General features: G+C 36.0%; 1 protein-coding gene across 1 annotated transcript in view; it reads right to left on the bottom strand.

The window, feature by feature from the left end:
- Positions 1–19,360, bottom strand: part of dok6 (docking protein 6) — an 85,807-nt gene that overhangs the window by 27,228 nt on the left and 39,219 nt on the right. Inside the window, exons 3-6 of the mRNA XM_082183548.1 lie at positions 12,482–12,596; positions 6,767–6,886; positions 757–946; positions 343–481 (exon numbers count right to left, since the gene is read on the bottom strand). Of these exons, the coding sequence (XP_082039674.1) occupies positions 343–481; positions 757–946; positions 6,767–6,886; positions 12,482–12,596 (564 nt within the window). The remainder of the gene's footprint in view (positions 1–342; positions 482–756; positions 947–6,766; positions 6,887–12,481; positions 12,597–19,360) is intronic.

The raw sequence follows: 19,360 nt of genomic DNA, 5'->3' as shown, positions 1-19,360 counted from the left end.
TGAGATTTCAAAAAAACGTTTGCATTTTCTATTAGGTGATTGAATCCATAGTTTTTCCAGTAACTGACAAAAGTTAAAAAGATAAGAAGTAATACTCTGCATTTTCTGTGCACATGGAGGGTATTATTATTATTATTTTAGCAATTTTATCAATGCTAAATGAATAAAGAACCCCAGAATCCCTCCATTTTGAACACTACAATTAAGACTCATTTGTGAAATATGCTTGTACTAATATTATAGAATAATACACAAAGCAAATTGTTATAAAATAATAAATAATAAATGCCTTTTCACTCCAGTGTGCCCTATAGAGTTTTGAGATGTGAAGTTTTACTATACCTGTGAGCTCTTCTCCATCTCCATCATCATGCGTTCATGTTGCTCGGCGATGGACAGTGTGGCAGAGTGAACTCTCTGATAGATCATCTCACCTTCTCTGGTCTGGAACGTGAACAAACCCTCCCCTGTATCACACATCCTGTAAAAGCAAAACACACATGCACACACACACAGCCCTAAGCATTATTGCTTCTATTAGATTTCAGTACACTCACACACTTGTTGTAATAGGCTGAACAGTAGGAGTACACTTTAAGGGCAGCCTGTAAGGGAAAGCTTATGTTAAATGTGGAGCACCTTCATGAATCAGCGAATCAATATGCAGAGCAGCAGAATCAGGACTATTGGATTTAGGATGAAAACATCTTCTCAGACAAAAGCACATCCAACTAGAATCGAATGGCGTTCACACACCTCCCGGACTCAAATGTGAACCAGGTTGAGTCTCTGCCGTATCTCCTCAGGGAGTTGAGTGGCCACATGACCAGCTTGACTCTGGCATTATGGACGTCCCAAAGGTAGATGTTTTCATGGGTGATCTGCATTGTGCACTCTCCATATATGTCCAGGTTTGGGGTAGGCATCAAGTAAACATTAAATCTCTCTGGAAAAAATTAAAAAAATTATTAAAAGTCATAAGTACTGTAGATTGGGGGTTTGTTGAGATAACAAAAAAAGAAAAAGAAAATAAACAATTAAAGAAAAAAAGAAAAAGAAAAAAACAATTAAACGCAAATAATGTTACAAGACTGGATGTTTGTTGATTTGATTGATAAATAAATAAATAAATAAATAAACAAATAGAAATAAACAATTAATGTTTTACTTATTACAAAAACAAAAACTTAACAAAACTTAAATTGATCTTATACAAAAGGATTTATATATACACTCACTTAAAAGAATTTTAAGGAACTCCTGTTCAATTTCTCATTAATGCAATTATCTAATCAACCAATCACATGGCAGTTGCTTCAATGCATTTAGGGGTGTGGTCCTGGTCAAGACAATCTCCTGAACTCCAAACTGAATGTCAGAATGGGAAAGAAAGGTGATTTAAGCAATTTTGAGGGTGGCATGGTTGTTGGTGCCAGACGGGCCGGTCTGAGTATTTCACAATCTGCTCAGTTACTGGGATTTTCACGCACAACCATTTCTAGGGTTTACAAAGAATGGTGTGAAAAGGGATAAACATCCAGTATGCGGCAGTCCTGCGGGTGAAAATGCCTTGTTGATGCTAGAGGTCAGTACCCTGGTAAACCAGAGTTCTCGCGAGAGCACAAGTTGAATTTGCTCAGCGAGTTACTCTGGTGTCGAGCAATGGAGCTCATTAAATATGCCCCTCGATCTGAGCTGCACCAATCACATCGGGTTATCTGATATAGGCGGGCCAGAGGCGAGCTAAACAGATGACGACAGCGCTGTGACGTCGAAGTCATCAGTAAACATTGCAAGATGCCTATGGATAAATAGCAGTGGTTTGAAACGGCTTTGGCCGCTACAATGAACGAGTTAGACTTGGCTTTTTCCCAAAAGAGGAACAGAAGACGGCGCTCGAATCGTTCCTTTGCAAGAAGGGTGTTTTTGCTGTTTTGCCGACCGGAAGAGTCTAATCTACCAGTTAGCTCCCCTGGTAGCTAAGCGTATGGGGTTTATTGTTGTGATTGGTCGTAGTGTTATCCAATTGCGTGCTGTGAGATTTTCAAATGCATGATTGGTGCCGCCCCTCGAGCTGGACGATTTTCATTGATCGACACCAGACCATTAATCTTTTAGATTTAGGTCTGGATTTCCAGGCTAAGAGGTCAGAGGAGAATGGGCTGACTGATTCAAGCTGATAGAAGAGCAACTTTGACTGAAATAACCACTCGTTACAACCGAGGTATGCAGCAAAGCATTTGTGAAGCCACAACACGCACAACCTTGAGGCGGATGGGCTACAACAGCAGAAGACCCCACCGGGTACCACTCATCTCCACTACGGAAAAAGAGGCTACAATTTGCACGAGATCACCAAAATTGGACAGTTGAAGACTGGAAAAATGTTGCCTGGTCTGATGAGTCTCGATTTCTGTTGAGACATTCAGATGGTAGAGTCAGAATTTGGCGTAAACAGAATGAGAACATGGATCCATCATGCCTTGTTACCACTGTGCAGGCTGGTGGTGGTGGTGTAATGGTGTGGGGGATGTTTTCTTGGCACACTTTAGGCCCCTTAGTGCCAATTGGGCATCGTTTAAATGCCACGGCCTACCTGAGCATTGTTTCTGACCATGTCCATCCCTTTATGACCACCATGTACCCATCCTCTGATGGCTACTTCCAGCAGGATAATGCACCATGTCACAAAGCTCGAATCATTTCAAATTGGTTTCTTGAACATGACAATGAGTTCACTTTACTAAAATGGCCCCCACAGTCACCAGATCTCAACCCAATAGAGCATCTTTGGGATGTGGTGGAACGGGAGCTTCGTGCCCTGGATGTGCATCCCACAAATCTCCATCAACTGCAAGATGATATCCTATCAATATGGGCCAACATTTCTAAAGAATGCTTTCAGCACCTTGTTGAATCAATGCCACGTAGAATTAAGGCAGTTCTGAAGGCGAAAGGGGGTCAAGCACAGTATTAGTATGGTGTTCCTAATAATCTTTTAGGTGAGTGTACGTTTGAATTATTTTGCACTTACAACATGCAAATAATATGACCAGACTGGGGGTTTGTTGATTATAAATAAAAATAAAAAAAATCATTACAACCATTAAAATATACATTTTAGACAAAAATTGTAGTTGTAATACAATTAAAATGAAATAAAATAATAAATAATAATATATATAAAAAAAAAAAAAATACAATTAAAAATTAAATAATTAAAACCATTAAAAAAAGAACACTTCTTTTGAGCTTATAAAAAGGATTTATATACGTTTGAATTATTTTGCATTAACAGCATGCAAATAAATTGACAAGACTGGGGGATTGTTGATTTGATAAAAAATTATGTATAATAAATTGAATAAATTAATAAACAAACAATTAAAGCCATTAAAATATACATTTTAGACTTAAATTAATTTGATATTATAAAAAGGGTTTATATATGTTTTAATAATTTTGCATTAACAGCATGCAAATAATGTGACCAGACTGGGGGTTTGTTAAAAAAAAAAAACAACGAAAAACATTTAAATAGAATACTTAATTTCCTCTTATAAAAAGGATTTATATACGCTTTAATTATTTTGCAATAACCACATGCAAATAATGTGAGAAGATAATATTATATACAAGATTATAATACATTAGTAGAGTAGAATAGGACCTGACTTTTTTTTCATTGGGAATTGATTAAATCACTAAAAGTTATATGCCAAGCTGAAGCTGAAGGGGTTGTCAAAAAAATGTTAGACTATTTTTGCAGAAATGTTGTTTAATTTATTTAGCTACAAGCACAGATGAAGCTCACCCAACAAACCTAAGGATTTATATTAAGTAGGTTGACAAAACTAAGTGGTTTAAGTAAATGACTCATAGAAGTTCATCAAGATTTGTGTGGAAGAAAATTCATAACAGGGTAAACAGTTTCTTTAACAGATATGAAAAGGTTGCCGACTGTTGTTTGATTGACATTTCTTTTAATAATAATTACATTTGCGTAAAAAAGGGCAACCACTGTGGCGGTACAGTCCATTCAGCTGTCATATTGACAGACATCTAAAACAGCTTGGGTAAATGCAGCTTTTATTTGCGCAGCTGACAGATTCTGCTCTGCCTAAAGATGACAGAGAATTAAAGAGTACGGCTGGAGAGCGAGAGAACGTCTTAACAGAGCCATCTAGCATGATTATTATTTTTCCAATGGACTATTTTCCCTTCTTGCAGATGCAGCTCTTGCGGTGCACAAAGGTCAACAGATTGTTGCCATAGAGCCGCAGTGGAGCCAGCCGTGGCTGGAGTAACCACACCATCTCAATTAGCTCCAAAAAGACAAGGGTGCACTTCATAATCCAAATTAATAGTGCCTAATTATACCTAATGCTTCAAAATAAGCTATGTGTCTCTCCGGAGGAAGAGGCAATGTAATGTGGGGTCTATTTTAGGGATTGTGAAAATTAACTCTGATTTAATTATCGCAGCCCGCCGTTAGAGGGTCTAATTGAAGCGCAAAATGGCAAACTATCTGCTCGTTATTCCTCAGCTGTCGAATAGCGCAGAAACGATCATTTCGCTGACCTCCAGCTGATATAATCATATACACATTGCGCTCTCGTTGTGAAAACAAATCAATATTTGCCTGTCATTTGATTGAAAAAAAATGTGATGATCACGGCACGGTGTCTGACGCAGCGTAATGCTTGAACGCTTCAGCTGCACTAGGAGAAGAACTGATATTGATTTTCGGAAATATGCTTAAAAAAACACTCACATAAACACACACAACTCTGACCATCTCAGACTGAGATGGTCTGATCTTAGAGGAGATGAAGTTGCTTTTAAGCAGTAGAACATAAAAAGAAGATATTTTGAAGAATGTTGGTAGCCAAACTGTTTTGGTTACCATTGACTTCCATTGTATGGAAAAAATAGACATTAGACAAATAGACATTTCTCAAAATATCTTCTTTTATGTTCTACAGAAGAAAGTCATACGGGTTTGAAACGACATGAGGGTAAGTAAATGATGACAGAAGTTTCATTCATTTTTATCCCATTAATCTCATCCCATTCCTTATGCAATTGTAAATGCAGTGACATGCATTCATGCCACCTCTGAACTGCAATAAATAGTCTGTAAATGTATCTAAATACCAATTCAGATGCAGCAAAAAAAAAAAACAAAAAAAAAACCAACATGGCCGTTGTAGCCTAAAAGTTAACGTGTAATAAAATGTTGAATCAAATAAAATATTTCTTTCTAAAGCTACTTTTGTCTATTTCATGCTTCTCATTTAACACATTAATGACTTTAAATGATCTTTTGGGGATAATTTATCAGCCAAATGTGATGTGCGATTAGTTATATTAATTAATCGGCATATCATGTAATTAGTTCGATAAAAATTGTAATTGTAATTTATTGTATGTATATACATATATTTATAAAAAATATGGGCTCTGTTTTCACCTGGTTTTGGTAGATCGGATCACAAGTAGACGAGGGAGACACATACCCGTTTACACCTGGTGTTTTAATCTGTCTCTTTTGTCAACTTTCAACCACTTCTGTCCTGATTTCTTTGAGGGGAGGGTCTATAGCAGGTGAATGGATGAGCTTTTTCAGATCTTTCAATCTAATGGATGAAATAAGCTCATGCAATTTACATATGAACACCGGAAAAATACACAGAGAGCATCAGCTTTCGTTTCTGCTCTGAAAGACGCAAGACCACGCAGAACGCGGTGAGTGCGTTTTAGAAATCAGGAATGGTGAGAGAACATTGTGCTTGGTAAGTTTTTTTTAATCTTCAAACTAAACTTGGGTCTTCAGCAGACAGAGTTTAAATACCGTCTGGTCAAGTTCAAGATCTTTATTGTTACTTGGTACAATGGAATTCTTATTTTGTTTACCCCTCACGATGGGGTAGAAGGGGAACCGACAATAAAACTACAAAGACATTTGATATAAAAGAAAATACAGGAATATATATAAAAATATCAAAAACTGGCAAGCGCGCTTCCCATAATGTTTACACATTAGTTCAGTGTAGGCAGTCTTTTGTGGATGTTCGAACGCATTTGATCACATGAGCATTTACACTACGAAAGCAATCGGTCCCCCCAAAGAACTTTCCACTACTGTACCTCTGGACAAGCTCAAAATGTTTTACACCTTTTTTTTAATCTTAATACCAGGTGTAAATAGGGCCGAAGAATTGCTGGCTGCTAAGAGCATGAAACATCAACATGCAATGTAATGTTCCTTAAAACATTGTTAATTTTTGTACAGTGAACAGTGTTGGGTGTCACTTGATCTCCAATGTAAAATCTGGGTCCGAAAGCAAAACCAGTTTAGAACCACGGCTTTAAAATGTAACTTTAAATGTAAAACATTGCCATTCATTCTAGATGGAAACAAATTGAATTCACTAAAGATTCTCACTCATTCTCTTAAGTGTTTTTTTTTTTCTTTTTTCTTTTTTTTTTGCAGAGGTGCTATACGCATTCATCCAGCTTTCTTCTGCGTCATAATCTCATCCATCTCTATGACAAGCTTCATTATGGGCCGATGCTCTGATGCACGGCAGTACCCATTAGTGCTTAGTAAAGATCCTTGGCCAGAGCAGATCATTTATAAACATGAGAACAAACCTGGAGGGACTGTGTTTAACAAACACATTTGGTCCTTGTAATAGAATCATTTAGGGAGGACAAGAGTAAAAATCACCCAAAAAAAGCTGGGCTCTAATTGGATACTGACCGTTCTGTTCCCTCTGCACCCCTGCTGCTAACAAGTCCGGTTCTCCCAGGCTGATGTCATTAAGTCTGCTGCCCAGACACTCCAAACACAATAACTTCCACCACTCTTCAGCCTCCAGCTCTGTGGACACACACATCCATATCATCATGTTTATATGCAAACATACAAGAGCAGCAACTGAAGAGACAGCAGCAAACGGAACGAGTAGAAGAAAAACGCATTTACATTCAGCACTAATGCACAAAACAAGCAATTTGCGAAGGCTACATTGGTGATGAATGTTATTTTTCTAGTCATCATCGACCGGCTTAGCCCTTCTATGAATATTTATTGAATGTTTAATGTTACAAGAGATTTGTGTTTTAAAACTAAAATAGCCAGTAGACATGTCCAGACAGACAGACATACAGAAGTGACAGACAGACAGGCAAGTTTATAGGTTTGGACACAGTCTAAAAATACTCGCCAAGTGCCAAATGTGAGTAAAAACCGGCTGTCAAGTAAGAAACATTTTTAAGAAGTGCAATGATGGAAGAAAGAAAGTAATTCATACAGGTTTGCAACAACATGAGGGAAAAATTATGACAGGTTTTCTTTTTTTTAGGTGAACATTACCATTTATTACACTTACACTCATATATAAATGGATATTTTATATAGTTATGTTATATACTATCGGTCAAAAGTTTGGAATAATATATATTTTTTAATGTTTTTGAAAGAAGTCTCTTATGCTCATCAAGGCTGCATTTATTTGATAAAAAATACAGTAAAAAACAGTAATATTGTATTACAGTTTAAATTAACTGTTTTATTTTAACATGTAATTTATTTCTTTGATGGCCAAGCTGAATTTTTTTGCAGCCATCACTCCAGATTGCTCTCAATAAAATGCTGATTTGGCACTCAATTATTATTAGTTATTTTTAAAATGGTTTCTTATCATCAATGTTGAACACAGTTTTTGCTGCTTAATATTTTTTGTAATAACCATGATACATTTTTTTAATGGAGATTTGAAATGGAAATATAAATCTTTTGTAACATTATAAATGTTTTTAACAGTTATTTTAAATTGTAATAATATTTTATAATATTACTGTTTTACTGTATTTTATTTTATTTATTATTAAAAATGCAGTCTTGGTGAGCATAACTTCTTGGTGACTTCTTTCAAAAACACACAAAAATCGTAATTCTTCCAAACTGTTAACTGTATAAAGTGATAGGCTATGTTTATAGTTATACACATAAATAATGCAGGAGCTTAATGCACAGTAAAATATATATATATATTTATGGGTGACATTTTCTCAGTTTACACGTTATTGGCAGGTGTTGCAATAGTTATTTTGGCCCCTGTGTGCACACAGAAGAAAAACACAAATAGCATTCAGTAGGAGTTGAGCATGTTGAGTAAGCCACTTGCATGTATTTATGTGACTTCTTGTTTTTTTTCTTGGCAGTTAGTTTATGGAATTCTTGAAAAGCTCCTGGCTAATCTACAGCAGACTCTGAACAGAATCAGTCTAATGAGTAAACCTTGCAAACGAACATCCACTCAAAAGCACCTAATGCATTTAAGCACAATGACACAAAGGGAGAACTAATTATGACTACGGCAACTTCTCCACACCACTTCTCCTTGTGACATGGGTTTGAAAGATGAGATTTATTAGATAAGATTTGTCTAATTATGCGCCAAGTAGTTCGTGACCTGGTCGAGTTTGCGTATTCAGCGGAACTTGTTTGAATAACAATGGCTGTTGATGTTTCCCTAAGTATATTTAAGCTGTAGTAATTTAAGCTTAAAAGGAATACTGTATGTCTATTCACATTTTAATTTTGCTTGATTGAGTAATGTGAGCAGGCACCATTCAAAATATTCAATCAGAAAAAAAAATTACTAGAACTTGTTTCAGTGCCAAATGCATTAGTGAACAGTACAATAAAGTCCTATCAAATAAGTTGTGCACACAGATCCAAAAGCTGGAAATAAAACCACAATGCCTTGGATTATCTACATCTAAATGTATTCAATCACAAACAAATCATTGTCTACATTGTGTCCTTTTTTTATACAAGCTTTTTGTTGGAGTTTTTGCATGGCCTCTCTCCTGAGACGGTGACCTTTAAGTGTGTCTAAATTCAAACACACTTTTGGGCCCACTGAGTGGATAATTGGATAAACAAATACTTCATCAGCATGGCAAACTCTCAAGTGCTCAGGCAGCTATGTGCACAAACACAAAGATGCCCGGTGGAATCACAGCACTTTACAGCACAACATCTTCACATGCTTAATGGTTCACTCAGAGCACAGGAAATGAGAAGAACTACATGATGAATAGTCAGGAGAGAGAAAATGGGTCAGGATGGATGAAAATAGATTAATGTGGCAACATCAAATTGATAATGAAAATAATTATCGATGAATTTCATCGATCTGTAGGGTCTCTGGGCCCTGCATTGAGAAGGCACTTTAAAGCACTGAAAAATGCATTTACATGGGAGGGGAAATTTTAATTACATTTTGCTGCTTTATTTTTATAAGGTGAGCATTTTCATTTAGCAAAGTAGAGCATCTTAAAAGCAAGAAAGCAATATTCATTGTTAAACATCAAATGTAAGTTTTAAATTAACATTTACATTTATGCATGTGACCAAACATCTTATAGAAGGTATACTTTTTTTTATTTTTTTTATGCATTCCCTGAAAACATATTCAAGACCTTGGCATTGCTAATGTCATGCTCTACTGAATTTTTATATTAGGAATATCTACACTACCATTCAAAAGTTTGGGGTCAGTAAGATTTGTTAATGTTTTTGAAAGAAATCTAAAATGCTTACCAAGGCTGCATTTATTTGCACAATAGTAATATTGTGAAATATTATTAAAATGGTTTTCAATTTTAATTTATTTAAAAAATTTAATTTATACCTGTGATGGCAAAGTATCATTACTCCAGTCTTTAGGATTCTTGAAGTTCAAAAGAACAGCATTTATTTTATATATAAATATTTTGTAACAATGTAAAATATACTTTACTGTCACTTTTGATCAATTTAATGCATTCATTTTGTAAATTATTATAAATTTTTTTTAATCATAACGACCCCAAAACCTTTGAACGGTTTATTATTATACTTATATATTTTAATATTTTAATTTATTTTAGGGCTCATTTTTTATGGGTGCAAAATGTATACATTATAAAACAATTGAATTTGCACATTGAGCAAACATTAAGCAAATTATGAAATCTTTATTCAAATTAGTTATAAATCACAGCCCTCATAGTCAGACATGATAATTCTAAGAGAGAGAGAGAGAGAGAGAGAGAAAGTGAGAGAGAAGAAAAGGGTCAGATCAGCACAAGCATAACCTGACAGACTCAGAGGGAGGTGAGGAAGTGGAAGTGAAGGATCAAGGGAGGTCGGGTTCCTACATGTGGCGGACATGTGAGGGACACAAGCTCCATATGGCCGGAGTTAGTGGGAAAGGGGAAGTTCGAGAGGGGGCGGCTCGTGGACATGTACCTGTGCCAAAATTAAAAGAGCCACAAGGAGAGTTTAGCACACTCACACACGCGCCTGAGGTCCACATTGACACAAAGGTGATTTACTCCCAAGGACAACAAGGTGATCTAATACAGCAGGACACATTACCAACAAACAAGCACAGAAAAGTCTTTGAAAGTGTCACAGATGCAACACTGAAGGACTGAAGACTTCATTTAAACGGCCTCAAGGCAAACCCTTGGTGTACGCCCATATCTCGCACAGCTCTTCAATTATGCCCTATGCCCGCACTACCCGTTTCCCATTAATATCCTGGCTCTGAAGGGAGTGGAAGAGAGTCGAGGCAGAGCTGGGGGTGGGGAGGTTATTGTGGTAAATGGATTCAGGAGAACATTCCTCGCCTCCCCCTGGCAGTGCGGAAGACCCCAGAGGTGCTAATGATATCCCAGCGGGTCCACCGTGCTGCTCCCCCTGTGCACATCCACTCCACTGCCTCTCCATCCCGTCTTCCCCTTCTCTCCTTCTCTCTCCTCTCCTATCCTACCTGGGAATTTTGCTCGACAGGAAAATGTGAAGGCAAAGGACAAATTCAGTGCTAGATTAAGACAAGTTTTCTCTTCTTCTGGTCTAATAATGTCTTTGTGACCACATTATTGTGGGTGGAATTCACTAAGAATTATTTGGACCTGCTATTATTATGGTTTATTAGCACATACTCGCTAAAGAAATGATAAAAGTCAGGTACACTCAGTGTTTGTCTACACTGCACCATGGATTTATGCCTGGGTATGTCGTTATTTTCAATGATCTGATAAATAACTGCTGCCATGATCACAAGAAAAATTATACAAATGTCTCTTTTTCAATGAAATGCCATTCAATAGTGCTGAGTTTTGCAAATAAGGCTCATTATAAATTATAAATATATTTAAATAAAGCTATTTACATAAAAATGAGGTGTTTTCTGATGTGAATGACAATTTAAATACTCATTATTCAGCATTTTATCTGTGCATTTAGTACTACGTTAAACTAGATGCAGGTTATCGGTTCAAAATATGATGTGGAAAAGTGGATAAATCATATTTATCCATTTACATTTATTAATTCATACATACAGAGCATGTGTATTTCAAATGCCATAGGAGCTATACGCTATTCACATTTTTTATCGTTCAAGTTTTTTAAATGTTTTTAATGTTTTCTCTTATGCTTGTCTTGTCTCTTTTCAGCATCATTACTCCAGTCTTCAGTGTCACATGATCCTTCAGAAATCATAATCTAATATTCTGATTTGCTGCTCGAGGAACATTTCTTATTATTATCAATGTAAAAAACAGTTGTCTGCTTAATCATTTTGAGGAAACTGTGATCAAAAGAATAGCATTTATTTTAAATATAAATAATTTGTAATATTGTCTTTCCTGTCACTTTTGATCAATTTAATGAGCCCTTACTAAATAAAACCATTAAACCAAAAAAAAAAGTCATATCGACCCCAAACTTTTAAACAGTAGTTCAAAAATTTCTCTCAAACAAACAAAATGTTACATTTAATTAGGGATAATCATGCTTTATTCGGCCCGGTAAAATAACGATTGTGGTAAACCCCAGAACTGAATATTAAAACTATTTTAAAATAATTTCGCAACCAAGTTAGTGCTAACTCATCTTTGTATTCTGGATGTATTTTTTTTCCCCTGCGAGAACACTTTGATCAGTTTTGACATTGCCATCTTTCCACTACAATATTTTCAGTGTGAGAGGAGAGAAAACACATGGGAAAAGACACTTTCTGCTGCCAAGCTAATGGTGAGTAAAGCATCTCATTCATATTTCAAATGCGTGTTTGTGTTTTAAGCCTTACTTTTGTTGTTTTGTTTTCTAACTGCTGATCTGTCTGTTGCCTTTGGCTATATTCATTCTCTTAGACACAAGCTAGACACAATTTAAATAAAAAAAATCCCTGTATATCCCAATGGGCTCTTCTAACACTTACTAGCCTTAATGTTTTGCAGCACCTTCTCCAGTTTCAAGGTATAAATGGAATAACTCAAAGAATAAAACGATTATCCCTGATATCTGAAAATCAATACTTGCGCATCTTGAAATATAGAACATATGAAGTCATTTTGGATACAATCCAGCACTACAACAAATACTTTTCTCATAGTTGGAGACAATGCTTACCTGACTCACAGGCAAATGTCTTTGACGTCTCATCACAGAAAATAATTGCCACTGCGTGTTTCTTGGTCTCTCGTGGCATTCGCGTAATGTTCTTAATGTTGTGGAGCTCAGTAATCTGCGGAAGAAAAAGACAAAACTCATTACCAAAATTAACAAACTCAGGAGGAGGAGGAAACGAAGAAAGGAGGATGACATTGAGGTAATGTAGTCACTGTTATCTGAAAATGAAATGATTTGAAATTACTGCTGTGCCTGGATTTATGGAGCAATGGAGATGAGAGTTAATGCTATTGTCACACTAATGGCAAACACCAAAAAGCAGTTGGACATTGGAAATTTAAAATAAATCTTAATGTTCATAATATTTCTATACATTCAAGTATGTTTTAGACAGGGTTACATCAACCTTGGTTCACTGTGAAAACGTGCCGCGGTTTCTTGCACAATAGGTTGTGACCTCAAAAAACGTACTTTAGTGCATGATTTGTACATTTATACATTTTGACATTGCACTTGTAATGCAGAGTGCTAGGATTGGAGTCCCTTGAAACAAGATTTACCATAAAAGAGCTCAATGACTTTTAGAAGCAGCAAAAATGGCATGGTTGCATCAGCAAATGTTCGGTTTACAGTAGTGTTTAGTGTAGGTGGTGTGTAGGGCTTACACACATATATATATATTTTATATTATTTCATAATTTGGCAGCATGTATATTAGGCTACTGTCACTTTAAGTCCTGATGCACAGATATACACAAGCATTTTCTTTCTCAACACTATGTTTACGTGAATACTCGCCAAGATCGGTTTTTGACATTATTTTGTGTCTATTTGACTGTTTAAGTGCAATAAGCAGTAAAAAAAGAACTCAATTTAGTACTTAGAGGCGACTTTATGTGTGAGCACAAATCTGCAGGAATGAGTAAAATTATATGCACTCCCACGCCGAAATTCAAGCCCTGTAACACCAACAATATTCATCCAGAGCAAATGAAACGAGTGAGTGAAGGGAGGCAGGTTTGTGTTTCAACTCGTTGTCGGAGAGATGAAAGAGCGAGAAAGTAAAGCTGGTATCATGTATCTATTCTGCAGAAAATGAATATTGGTAGCGATCCAGATATGTATCGATAAGTATCGGTTTTTTTTGTGGTTTTTTTGACAACTCTACATTGCACTTAGTTTATTATTTCAGATGCCTTTTTAAAAGGCTACAATTGAAAAATGTAGCCTATTATAAATAAAATTCAACCTGACAAAGTGGCTAGTAGGAGTGACTGCATTACACGCCACTCACCAAGCATTTCATTTCCAATCTGACACGTTACGTAAAACAACCTACCCGCTTTTAGTGCCGCTGACTGGACATTTCACTTTCAAAGTGTTGCAAAACGTGCAAGATGCAATGTAATATAATTTTGCAGAAATGTAACCACAGACAACGGTTACAATTAGGTAACCTAACCTATTCTCAATTAGGGGTTACACAGACACATATTTCTTCATCCAATGCTTTATTATACTAAAAGAGATCGGAAAATGGCCCCAAGATGACTTAAAATTATTTAAAATAAGACAAAACAATCAGTAAAATGAGCCAAAACAATTAAAAATCAAGATGCTTCATATTTTAATTCACCCATCAACATTTTAAACCTAATCTTAAAAGTGTGATTTCTATAAAGTATCTATTATAGTAGTATTTTATATCTTACAACTAGATAGGCATTTTTTTAATGAATAGGGTTGGGTACCGAAACCCGGTTCCAATAGGGAACCGGTTCCGACGTAAACGGTAGTAACCAGACCGAATAAGAACGAAACTGATTTCTGATTGCCTGATTTCGGTGCCTGACTTTTTTCACAGCCCCCTATAAAACATCTCGCGGCACGAATGATCCAATAACAAAACATATCCAGTTAACCAGCAGAGCATTCATTTCGTTCGTTTGTTTGTTAAATAAGAGACGATCTAGCGCTGAACTGTGTTTTTTAAATCAAGTGATCAAAGTGCTCGTTGGCGCTGCGATCAGTGGCGCGGATACAGTGTTTTCTCTTGTGGCTCGCGCACACCGCACTTTCTTCACTCGGACGCGCGCTTCAATTCGTTGCAGAGATCGATCTATTTATGAGGCGCCGTCTATGCGAGCCTATGTGCGTGGAGAGTTTGTGTGTGCGTGCTCGCGTCTCAGATGAGTATGTGCGCGAGTTTGTGTGTGTGTATGTGCTCGCGTCTCAGATGAGTATGTGCGCGAGTTTGTTTGTGTGTGTGTGTGTGTGTGTGTGTGTCTGTGTGTGCGCTCGCGTCTCAGATGAGTATGTGCGCGGAGAGTTTGTGTGTGCTTGCGTCTCAGATGAGTATGTGCGCGAGTTTGTTTGTGTGTGTGTGTGTGTGTGTGTGTGTGTGTGTGTGTGTGTGTGTGTGTGTGTGTGTGTCTGTGTGTGCGCTCGCGTCTCAGATGAGTATGTGCGCGGAGAGTTTGTGTGTGCTTGCGTCTCAGATGAGTATGTGCGCGAGTTTATTTGTTTGTGTGTGTGCTCGCGTCTCAGATGAGTATGTGCGCGGAGAGTTCCACGCGTCTTGTGTGTGTAGAGTTTGTGTGTGTGTGCGTGAGCGACTTTAGATGTGATGTTGTGCATTTCATATAGTTGGAGCATTCAGCAGTATACATGTATGTGTGACTACTTAGTATGTGTATGCAAGCGTTTTATGTGTGCATGAATGAAGTTCGATTTAAGCCCTAGACGGCGCCTCATCTATTCGTTCTGGTGAAATCACAAAATATAATGCACACAAAGTGTCCCTGCTTGATATACAACCACTGATAAGCATAATCGGTTTAAAAAAACAAAACAAAAAAAAACTACGCATGCGGATTAGAACCCAAAACCTCTGACACTCTTGACTAAAGTTCAAGTTCAGCTGCAGTGTTCCTCTTCGGGTAAGTCTAGTATTTTAATACCAACTGCAAATCTTGCATATCAAGTATGAAGTATATCAAGTATATTTATATGAGGCTATACTATGTGTGTTAAATATTTCTGCTCAGTGTCAGATATTTCTCTGTTTTGTAAAAGTCTATAATATATAATATGTAATATAATTGATATATAATATATATAAATAATATTAGAAGACAAAATTTTGATCTTAACTTAAGTGTTTTCGGCTACATCAGCACAATTTTTAATTTAATCAGAAATCAGACAATCTTTTTCAGAAAACACACACAGATATTATTTTTTTGATAAAGGGTGTGCAGTTTCGTTTTCTTAAGTACCGGTTTAAGAACCGTTTAAGCACCGGAACCGTTTGAAAAATACCGAGTAGGTACTGGTATCGGATAAAACCCAAGCAATACCCAACCCTATTAATGAATATACTTTTTTAGTCAAGCCATGCTCTAAAATAATCGATGAGGTAGAATTTGTGTAAGTAAAAATATTTGTAAAAATCCATATCCTTATCATGGGAAAAATCATGGGACCTTTGAATAATTGTTTTGGATAATGGGGGTTCCTGGAGTAAAACGTTTTTGGAGCCACTGATCTAAAAAACATAAGAAATGTTCTTGCAAATCGGATTCATCCAGTACACTAAATAAGGAAGATAATGGGATAATTAGCGATATGACTAAGCTGTCACCATACTGCAATTAGAAAGAATGAATGCTGATATTGTTTTGTGATTGCTTGCGCTTTAATAAATTAAGCTAGCAGGGATGTGAATTTGAATACGATTTTTCACCCATGATTTAAAATATTTTCACATCCATGACAAACACTATTACCTCAGAGAAAAGCAGCCTCCTTACTGACAGTACAAAATAAGCACAGTCTATATTTAAAATGCTCTTCAGGGACATTTCACTTCATCTTCTAGCATCACACCCCTCAAAAAAAAAAAAAAAAAAAAAAAAAAAAAACACACCTTACATGAAGTTTACCAACACTTCTTCCGAGCTCTGTTAAAATAGTTAAAATGTAGTCGAGACAGCAGACGCTACACCTCACCTCTCAGCATAGCCGGTGGCATTTCTTGGTTTGAGAGTATATGCTTTGCCTGAGGCAACAGGTAAGGTGTTTGAATCTGAATGTGTTTGTGTTTGTGTTGTGCTTGAGTGTGGGTTCAAGGTATTTCAGTCTGATGAAGGGTTTGCTCAAGCCAAGGCTTTGAAAGAACTTCTCCAGCTTGAGAGCATCACAGTGAATGGATGACGCGAAAATAAGAAATGTTACTTTGGCAACTTGCTGAAATAAGTTGAAGTTGAAGTACTAAAATAAAAATTAATTCAAGCTAAATAGAGCTATAAGAAACTAATAATAAAAATGATAAAAAGCACAAAATGATTAAAAATGGATATGGTGCATAAATAATACTAAAATAACTAAAGTATTGCTATTAATCAAGTTTTCATGTTTTTTTTACTGATATTAGAAGTCTTCCAATAAAGTGAGTATCAACCAGAAGTTTAATTTCTCACCTAAACGCCACACATTTTTTCAGAAACAAAGTGAAAAGTGTTATGCACTATACAGATATTCATGATGTCCATTACTTTTTAAATACAGAATATTGCTTTAAAAACATACAAGGTAGCATTCAATATATTAATCTCTAAATTTTCAAATGATTGTAAACACCCAGTTTTTTCACCAGATAAATAGTGTTGAACAACAGCTTATCAAACAGCACAAATCTGGAACCGTGTTCAACAGCAACACTTGATCACAATATCTCAAAAACTGAACATGAAATTGGCTCCAAATAAGAGTTATAATAACAGTAACAAATGTTTATTTCCTTTGAAAAAAAGTTGGCTTATTGAGGTCACTACCTTACAAGTGATTTCATGCTATTAAATTATTTAACATGAAAACAAAATTTTACATTTTCTTTAAAATTGCTCTCAGTTTAATGTTAAGCAGGGATGCACCGATTTATTGGCCGATATATCCAAATCATTTTTATGAGCCTAATTACAAAAACAAAAGTCTCACCATTAAAAGCCAAGCACACAATTATAATGTACTAATTATATTTTTATGTAGCCTACATGACAGACTTGCTCTGCACATGTTGCACTTAACTGAGCATTAACTGAAGATTCTCAGCTGAATAGGGGAGCACGATTATGACAAAAATCATAATTGTTGATTATTCCCGTGAAACTGTAATTGCGATTATTAATTACGATTGTCACAATTTACATTGAATAATGTTTTGAATAGCTTTATACCAGTGGTTCTCATCTCGTTTGGCCATGGGACCCACATTTCCCCAAGGTCATCAAGCAGTGACCCACTTTAATAACTACAATTTGGAATAATATAGGCTTATTATAATAAATTTGTTTACACAAAAATTGTTGACACACACACACAAGTACTGTCCCTTTTCTTAACATACACATAAATTGTAAGAATATGACTAATACTGATAAATAAACAGTAGGCCTGAGGTTAAGCTATTAAATAGCAGTCCCAAACTAGTTTTTGTTAATACAATGTTGGTATGAGCCACCACAGTCATTTAAAAATATAAAAAAAATAACCCAAAGTGAAAGGTTATGGAAAAAACAGTTATCATGGTGAATACACAGTACTAACAATATATGTTAATGGAACATAGAAACTGCTCCTGATGAATAGAATGAACATCATACCTGCATGCAAACTTGCAAACCATTCTCATGACGTACCAGTAACGTGATTTATTGGCATTTTACTTTTATTTTGTGACTTACTAATTTACAACGTAATGACGTTGCTTGCTCTTACTTTCTTTTGCGCTTTATATAGAGTGAAGCGATATACAGCGCGCGCTGCCGCATTTACGCATGCAAGTGAAGAGTAATCGTAATTGCGGTTAGAAATTCGCTTAATAGTAGAGCCCTAAAATAAATAATCCATTATTTATTGGCTTTAATATATTGGCCAAATGTTCTTATCGGGCCAATAACGATAACATTAAAAATGAACATATATCGACCGAGACCTATATGGTGGCCAATATATCATGCATCCCTAATGTTAAGATCAGATGTATCGATTATTATAAAAAAATAAATATACCTATCAGTTGATTAAAAATGTTTTACATACATAATACACTAATCCAATTGAGCACATCAGCATCAACGAGTTCAAATCGGAATATCATCATGAACATCAAATATGAACAAAATGAGACTTAAAGTACAGTATGTCAAGTATACATCAGGTATAATAGAAAATTAGCTTAACCATTGTATCTTTAAATCTAAACTTCAATAGCAAAAAAATAATAATCTGAACTAGTGCAGAGACATCAGAGTTACACCTACACCAGATCTGCCTGTTACAGCGTCTTCATCACACATACTGAAAAGCCGGGCTGTTGCTTTGTACCACATTCACTCATCTCCCTCATGTCTAATGTGTAATCTTATTAGCGGGCTTGTTAGAGCTGATAAAGGCACGTTCCCACAATGCAGCGACATCAAACCGCGGTGTCACGGCCCTAATCTACAACCGCATCTGTGCTCATTATTCTAGAATGTTCTGCATGTTCGCCGCATAAGATCATCAGCCATCGCCCTGATAATGAGCCCTAATTGGAATATTTTCAAAAGGGCTTGAGGACAGGAAAGGGATGTAATGCTCGAAATTATTCACTTTAAAAGAGGGTCTGGTTCCTGGGCGGAAACCTGGTGAAATTGCAAAATGCCCTTTATGGATTTTCATTTGGCTATATACGTTATAAAACTAATTCTGATACTGCAATTAGGAAAAAAATTCTGATAATTAGAAAAAAAATAAAAATCTCAAATTCTCTGATGGGAAATTAGGTAGACTATAAAAATGGTCTAAAACTATCAGGCATGATCAAATAACCATTCA

This window comes from Leuciscus leuciscus, assembly GCF_965113295.1.
Source record: "Leuciscus leuciscus genome assembly, chromosome: 11".
Taxonomy (NCBI): Eukaryota; Metazoa; Chordata; class Actinopteri; order Cypriniformes; family Leuciscidae; genus Leuciscus; species Leuciscus leuciscus.
The sequence above is the reverse complement of the archived record's forward strand: the minus strand, read 5'-3'. Positions and strand labels throughout refer to the sequence as shown.